This window comes from Brachyistius frenatus, unplaced genomic scaffold (genome assembly GCF_029030835.1).
Source record: "Brachyistius frenatus isolate BFR_SWC_R1_liver_20210118 unplaced genomic scaffold, ASM2903083v1 Contig_110, whole genome shotgun sequence".
Lineage (NCBI taxonomy): Eukaryota > Metazoa > Chordata > Actinopteri > Embiotocidae > Brachyistius > Brachyistius frenatus.
Window position 1 is genome coordinate 216,150 of NW_027210709.1, and position 8,596 is coordinate 224,745.

General features: G+C 40.9%; 1 protein-coding gene across 1 annotated transcript; it reads right to left on the reverse strand.

Annotated features, from left to right (window-relative positions):
* kcnmb2a (potassium large conductance calcium-activated channel, subfamily M, beta member 2a) lies at positions 1 to 1,581 on the reverse strand. Its single transcript, XM_069712576.1, has 5 exons — positions 1,571 to 1,581; positions 1,302 to 1,424; positions 977 to 1,147; positions 517 to 712; positions 1 to 285 (listed from the first exon to the last, which is right to left on the reverse strand). The coding sequence occupies exons 1-5, from the start codon at positions 1,579 to 1,581 to the stop codon at positions 1 to 3; spliced, it is 786 nt and encodes a 261-aa protein (XP_069568677.1).
* Between the last annotated feature and the right edge of the window lie 7,015 nt (positions 1,582 to 8,596).

The following is an 8,596-nucleotide window of genomic DNA, read 5'->3' on the forward strand; positions in this document are numbered from 1 at the left end:
TCACCTCTTGATCTTCCCTATCTCCTCGCACAGTCTGGAGAGGTACTGCGTGAGCTTCACCATCACGATGATGAGGGCCCCTCCTGTGAGCATGCAGGAGGGCCACAGCAGTGAGTGGAAAACGACGCTGTGGCCGTAGAGGCGGGTCAGGAGGACCGTCTCCTGCTGTTCGTCAGGGTCGTAGTAACAGGGGACCTGCTGGTTCACCTTCAGACGCTCGGAAATGTTCAGGATCATGACGTGCATGGACACGCTGTCCTTCTGGCACCTGGGCACATAGAAGCACTGCAGGGATAGAAGTGGAGGACACTGAGGTTATCTAGAGGACAATCACTCAGTCAGACTTGTGTTTTTGGTTGATTAGGCCTTTATCTCTTTTATTTTGAAACACTGAATACTAACAAACATTTTCTGGATTGCCAGTTGTCTATCACCAGGCCAACATCTGACAGCCACTGTCAACATTTGAAACGGTTCAGTGACTCCCAGTATTTTCCCCTCTGGCACAGTACTCACTTCAGAGCTGGCGTCCTGGGTCTCTTCATTGTGAGATAAACGGCTGACACGGCCCGTGCTGTTGACGCTCACATAGACCTGCAGACAGGGATATTTGGACACTCTCCAGCAGTCCGACCCACAGTTGTAGGAACAATTCATGTCTGCAGTGACCGTGGAGTTGAGAACAACACACACACCCTCCTCTGTCCACACGCTGGGGTGACATTTAAATTAATTTAATGCAAGAAAAAAAAAGGAAAAAAAGCAGAAATCAGTTTGGGGATGTTGTGATATCAGCTCAGTTAGTGGTATAATTTGTTCCTCAGGATCTGGTTTCAAAAGGTGTTCATTTTTTACAATGTTCAGGTTGAGAGAGCACTGAAACAGTTTGTCAATATAAGCACATCTGATGAATAAAACATAGTTCTCAATATCAGAGTTACAGTGAGGAAAGAGGAAAGGCTATAGAGGCCAATACCTGTCTGCATAGGAGCGTAATATGGTGATAGCCAGGACAAAATACATCATGAATGAAGACAGAATCATTCCAAGTCCCAGAAGAATTGCCCGATCCTCTCCAGGCTTCAGCGCGGTCACCGTCTTCTTCTTATCCAATAAATCTACCTCTCGAAATTTCTTGTAAATTGACCTGATGATAAAATATTAAGAGGAATCATCACTATATCTTTGTAAAACTAAAGTGCATGATCAAAAAAGAGCTCCCTGGGCAACAGAGGCCCCATTTAGCCCCACTTCATTTCAAATCTGTATTTTTAGGCCTGAAATGGTAAGAATCTGTTTACCTGCTTTCAGTTCCTCTCCCTGATCCGGCTGTATTTCTGGCCCCTGCCACGAAAAACATCTTTCCTGATGATTTATGTCCTCCTTTGCTCGCAGAAGCGGAGCAGAAAGACTTTTGGAAAGACCTATGAAAAATTACAGCCAATTTTATGTTTGGCTGTTGAAATGAGATGCAGGTTCACAATACCAGGACCATAAACATAACACAAATCCCAAGTCAGTGGTTACAAAGCAAATTTGTAAGCCAAGAGAACAACAAATCATACTTTACCTTTGGTGCATATTTTCTGTCAAACACACTATTTTTTGGTAAATAAATCCACTTTTGTAAAAGATAAAGTATCTTTCTAAAACCCTTGCAAACAGCAGTTCCTCATTATGATATGTTGGGACAGGACGCACCCATCTGATAGTGGACTCCACCAGGTAAACATCTCATTTTGAACACAAAGAAATGCTGCAAAGGGCAAACAAGATGACAGATAGCTACAGATGAAAGGTGTTAATGTAGATGAGGTGAAAAAGAAAACCCTATCCGCTGTATCCTGAACACTTGTGCTGTCAACACAAAGTCATTGGGTCCCCTCTTAGCACAACAACAACGCCTTGCATGTGCCTCCTCTCGCTCTCTGCAGCTATACTATTGGCAGAAAACACAGCATTGAATATTTGCATGCAGCTTTTAGCCCAATAAATAACATTTATTTGGATCCGAATGCTCATGAGTTATTAGTTCTGGGTCAGTGAAAAGATGCAAAACCAATGTGGATATTGACATTTATTAAAAAACACCATGTAGAATAAATGTATTTATATGTTATTAGTTATTTGGGGTCATTTACTCGTATCGAAGCAGTAATGTCATTGCTTTTTGGTAAAAAAAATATCTAATATCTGTTCCATCTCGAACCAGAATTTAATCAGGAATACCGATCAATGAAGTAGGGGTGAAAAATCAAATCATATTGACCGTTTGCTTCCCTACAGAAAAAGGACGTGATTTTTACACTCAGTAAAGCAGCATGGAAGCAGAATAATAAGGGCTGCTTTCATTTTTTTATGGGGAATAACAACCTTGCCAGAGTGAGTAGTTGGAAAACAAGCCATCAAGTTCCTCTTACATGAGTAATTTCCTCATTGTATCACATTCCCAGCTGCTTAGGGGAAATGTTGCTGAGAGACAACCCCAGTGTGACACAAGACAACTTGAAGGAAACCATAAATGCTGTCTACAAATATGTTTTTCCTCAAAACATTTCGGGTGAATTTACATGCACGACAAAGACTGTCCCTCACACAAATTTTATGCTCTGTCTCACTGCTTTCCGGCTTTTCTCCTGCGTCAAAACACACTGACCATTGACTCTTGAGTGCCTCGAGTTCCACACATAACTCTATTGATTTCAGCTAAACATGGACACACACACACACACACACGCACACTTTCACATGGACCGCCTTACTCCGTGCTTCTCTGTCAAGCAAAAAGATTTTAAAAGGGTCTGGGAGCTGTAAATGTGTTGGTAGCTGTGCCTCATGCTCCATGCAGGCTGGATTTATAGTGGCAGGCTGATAACTTATAAGGAATGGACTGTGACTGTTCTTAATGATATACGGAGCCGGCAGTCTCACCAAGGCTTTGAGACCTTGCAGGGCCTACTGAGCTCCAAATGACACACAAAAAAACAACCTTTAAAACATTTAGAGTAAATGCTTAAGATTTGAAATATATATTTGCTGCTTTTCATATTGGTCACAACAAAGTCTTAAGATATCCCATAAAATTCCGTTTTTATTATGTTTTATAGTTTATCCAAAAGAGATTTTTTTTTTTAAGAAGAGTGACGTAAATCCCAGTCAAGTTCAAGAGACTCCTGAAAATTGGAATTTATTGACGTGAAATGGATTTAAACTGAACTAAAATATTTGTGGTTCTGAGCGACAGCCACCAACTTCAAAAACTGATTACGGCTGTATTTGCGTCCTTCTTTGCTTATTGAAAAAGCTCCTGAGTCTGCAGTCAGTGTCACCACATGAAGCACTGCAGGGTGACAGTCTTTGTGTGTTTGAAGGGATGCTCCAACGCCTGGCACCAGTGTGGAATTGCTTACAACAGCAGGAACGTATTGTTCAGATTTTCCTGTTATCAGTTTAATGAATATCCTGAGCCAGCGGCAGATAGGATCAGCCGACCTCCCCGTATGTTTTTTATGGGTGTGTCCTCAGTTCATATTTCTTCCAGCTGCCTCTCTCTACTCTTGTGAGACTAATTGCAAGACTGAATGAGTGATAGTAAATCAAAATGGCTTGTGTTAGAGCGCATAACTGTAGAGCAGGTGTTATCTCATACATGGATGGATTACTGACTGGGCCGATTGGGGGTCGGCCTCGAGACCAAGGGGCACTGATAACAGTTCTTCATCTCCAGTGTTAACTAATTGCCAAGTTCAGGTGCAATTTTTCAAACAACAGCAGCCCCTGAGGGGTGTGTTCCATCTGCAAAATCTCATTGGAAAAGATACAAAACAACTATAAAGAGATGCAAAATGACCACCGAGAGGCATTACATTATAACAAAGATTCACAAAAGAACACAGGGACAAAATAATCCTAATGCAACTCAAAACAACCAAAAAGACATGCAAAATGTGAACAAAGAAACATGAAAATACCAGACTGGGACACTGAACAACTACAAAGACAGACCACAAAGAGATACACAACTCTAATATAGAAATTAAAACTCTACAAAGATCCACAAAACATCTCTGGAGATGCAAAATTACCACAAAGAGAAGCAAAACAACTGCACGAAACACAAAACAACAACAAAGAGACACAAAATAACAACAAAGACACACAATTACAGTAAATAGACACAAAACAACTACAATGTGGGTGTTGTTGAATGGGTGACTTGGTTTGGTGCTATATAAACACAATTGAAAAGATGCTAAATTAAAACAAAGAGATGCAAAACACCTCCATAGCCACAAAAAACATGGAGACAACAACAAAAAAATACCAATACAACACAACGACAAAATGACATAAAACTTCAAAGAGACACAAATCAAATACAGACAGAAGTGACAGCAAAGATAAAACTACAAATAAATGAAAAACAACCCAAAAGTAATACAAAAAAAAGACACAAATAGCTGCATCATCTGTAGGGGTTTTGCATCTCTCTGCTCCTACTGTATGTTGGTGGGTTGGTGGGGAGTCTACATGTCGGTCCCGGCGCCCTTTGTCTCATAATCCATCCATGATCTTATATGACTTGTGCATTTGTAAAATTCTTTGGATTTTATTGAATTCATATGTACATCATAATAGCCAAATCGTGGCAGGTGCAGCATACAGAGACTATTGTCTGTTGACTCCATTTGAATCTTTTTCTTTATTAGGTGTTTACTGTTACCTTGCGCGCTCACTGTCACAGGAATTCAAAGCTTGGCCTCCTATCAACACTCTTTGATGAAGAATGTCTCAGGATGTATTTTTTTGCCGTGTTGTTCCAGTGATTATTGCTTCTCTGTCACGTGTCCCCGTTGTTGGTGCCTTGAGAATGTCACATGCTGAGCTGCACACCACCCCACAGAGGTGCAACAAAGCAGTAACCACTTACCTGAGGTGCACAAACTGGCAGCTAATGTGAACGGTGCAAGACTAAACGGCATGTCTCCAGAACATTGTGCACATTGCTCATATTACTGAACACAATGTGATGCCAAAACCAAATCGTCTTTTCATAATTGAATGTCTTTTGCAGCTGTTGCTGCCTTGCTGTTCCTCAAACTGAGTAAAAAACAGTAGGTGCCTGTTAAAATGATCCAGTTATGATTCATAAAAGGCATCAAAGAACAAAAAAATCACAGCATCCTGAATTATTTTATCCAGCAGGCCAGTCACAAAATCGGTGCTTTAGCTGATCACTTATAAATCAATATCACATATTGTATAAGTCTAAAACTCTTTTGTATTCTCACCTTTATCCTGAGTGTCAACCGTCTGTTGTGTGCTGGATCATTTTTAAGCACATGGTCTGTGTTATCTATAAGGGTTTCTCCCTGGTGCCTGTAATGATCTCTTTCTCTTCACAGTCAAATTGAAATAAGCCCCAGATTTTGAATGTGAATAGTGTATGCTGAATTGAAATACGTACAATCTGTGCGGTCCTACTTCTTGTCGCGGCATTGTTATAGTTATCCAGATTTTGGTCTACAACTGTCAGCAGTGGCTCTCTCCAACCAGGTCTGGGCTTCCAGGGGCAGCAGCTAGCTACCTCTTATTTAAACTCTTAGCCTAAGTGAACAGGATGCCTGCCATACCTGTGTCAGTAATGTGAGTTCCCTGTAAAATGCCGTCATGCTTAAAATGAGTTGGTCCGGCACAATGACTCTCTGTGCCTCTGAATAACTCTGACTGGCACCACCATGGGCCCGCTGCTATGTTTGTTGCATCTACAGAGGAGTTCAGGGGGGAGTTATTTCAAACATCTCTGCCTTTACATGTTAACAATGTACAGTATGTATGTAGGCAACTTGAAAGTCAAACACTGTGCCAAAAGAAAAAAAGAAAAACTTGTGGCTAGGTGTGGCCACAAGGTGTCTCTGCAACCTCAGAAATTGGAGAAAGATCAATTTGGGGGAGGAGGGGGGGAGTTCCCGCTGACTGATTAGTAGCAACAGATCAGATGAAATGCTTTTAATTTCAAAACGTGATGCTTTTATTTTGGCATAAAGACAGGTGTAAATGTGTGGTATTTTGTAGGAAGATATGTTATTTTGTGTGAAAAAGGCCACATTGGTTAAAGGTTTAAAGGCACATATTCATCCGTTGGCTTGTTTTCAGATGTCCTTATTGCATCTCATACTCATGTCTCTCCTCTTGTTTCATCTCTCCTTCTGATTTTCCATCCATTAAAAGAAAAACTGCCAACAACTTCAAGAGCAAACCTTCCAAATTCTCTGTGCTGGGTCAGAAAAAGGTCTAAAAATCATGCTTTTATTGGTTTAGGTTGCAGACTACAAAAATGTAATGAATTCACAAGGGAGATTTTGAAATTAATTTTCAAACAACCTTGAGTAGATGCGAAGCATGTGAAAAGTAACTTGAATTTCATTGCAACGCTGCATGAAAGGTTCAGAAAGCTTTTTATTTAGAAAATTTTATATTTCATTTTCTTGTTGCACATTTAATCTTTAGAGATTTCCCAGCTGGGGGGTTTTTTTTTTCTATATTTTTTATAAGCAGTCATTTCCTGCTGACCAGATGGGGATTTTTCCTCGCTGACCCCAGCTGATGAGCCATCTTGACAGCAATCTTTCCTCATCCTGCTTTGCGTGTGTGATTAGGAAAGTCTGTCCCTTGTAGCTTCAGATCAGAAACCGTTAGGAGTCACTGCTCACCACCACTCCACCTCCCCAAAGCCTCATCCAGCTGAACACCAGCATACAGTACAACACAGAACAATGTCCCTGACGAATTCCAGAGCTCTTTCCCGCCTCTTACCTCAGATACTTTCCCCCTTTAATTTGTATAACCTGGCCCTGAATTCAGTCTTGAAAAAAAAATAGCAGGAAAACGTGCACAAATATAGCCGGATGAGAAAAAACAACCTCAAAGACATTTGTATTTATTTGAGGTTAAGCCTAAACATAGCTACAAAGTGCAGGCTTGTCTTCAAGGACCACATTCATGTGCCACATTTGGAGGTGAAACAACAGAGTTATGAGGGGATGAAAGGCAATTCTGCTCCTTTGTTTCTCGGGATCTAAAAATAGCTCATGCTGAGCAGGCAGTGGAGCTGATCTGCAATCCCTTCTCCTGCTCCCTTTTCCTCTTTTCTTTCCTTCTCTCACAAGTTTCTCATAATGCATCATAGAAATGATGCATTAGAGGTGCCTTGTAGCTCAAATGTGCAGGAGCATTTCAACACAACAGCACCTTGAACCCAAGACATTGTATTAATATGTGTGTGTGCACGTCACTGGGCATCCCTCTGCTGGAAGAAATGACAAAGTGAGTCCCAGTTTGAAGGTACATATTTACATCAACTGTTCAGAGCTACACTTGAAGGGATCAAAAGCAAATGTTGCTAATTTTAAAAGGGTTGGAGGTTTAAAAAAAAAAAAATGCTTTCATCAAGTTATTATTTACACTTTTATATTGAATAGAAAATCTAAGATTACTTGTCTTTATCTTAAACACAGACCCTAATCTTATGTTAATTTTCTTTCCTCTCAGTGCCCTCCACACTGAAATGAAAAGGCAGTACTGTTGTTGCTAAGGCAGTTGATAAGGCCTGGTCTTGTTATTGTCCTGCAGATTAGTTCCCCGCCCCCACACTTATATCACACTGCTGTACTCCTTCTAGTCTCACATTTATGGAGGGAAACCGTGCTAATCTCATTTTTATGGAGAACGACCGCCGACACAAACGCCTCATGATCTGCAGATATTCACAGATGTATGCAGACATGTCTAACATCCCTCCATGTACAGTATGTACAGTAAGGTGAAAATGGGAGAGTAGGATTTACAGTCACAGAGATGAGAGAGAGGTGAGTCAATTCACAATGTTTGCCAATGTTGTGTAAAGCCTGGCAACGGAGATGAGGAATTTGCTTCACATTTCTTCGATGGCAGCCAGAACCCCCTCACACGGTGGGAGTGATGGGGCACATATTTCTGTTTCTCCTGGCTCCATAGAGGCAGAATGTGCTGGGAAATCACTCGTAAATTAACTAATGGAGACAAACAGCACGGAAACCTGATTTGCAGAATTGTGAGCCAAATATAACCCCCAATCCCTCTACTAAAATCCCTCCTGAATTGCTGTGTGTAATTACAGGCCACTTTGATATCCTATCATCCATACATACAAGTGAATGAGTGACACAATATATATATTTGACAGGAAGCTCTGATGAACAAGTTGCTAAGGATGATGACAAAGAGCCAGATGAGCCCTGAGATTATTGAGTGGGAGGATCAAACAGCTCAGAGGACTGCAGCAGCATACATTATCTGCTCCAGACAAATCCATCACTCAACTACACAGCTAATCAGATAAGGCTACACAAACAAATGCTCCTTTTTTTCCACTTTTCCCATCTGATTGCATGCAAATGCTTGAACCTCTGATGTATTATCAGTGTTGATTTGGTTATAGAGGATGTGTCAGCTTTGGTATAAATGACCTTATAATTACACACATTATTTCCGTGTGTGTGTGTGTGTGTGTGTGTGTGAGTATGCACACAGTGTGGGAAATAGAGAAGATATAATG

Excerpts from the sequence above, each read along its gene's own strand:
- kcnmb2a (XM_069712576.1), bottom strand. Across the intron at positions 1,148-1,301 it reads GGGAGAGGAACTGAAAGCAG|GTCAATTTACAAGAAATTTC; the intron begins GTAAACAGATTC and ends TTTTATCATCAG. Across the intron at positions 286-516 it reads CCCAGGACGCCAGCTCTGAA|TGCTTCTATGTGCCCAGGTG; the intron begins GTGAGTACTGTG and ends CTATCCCTGCAG.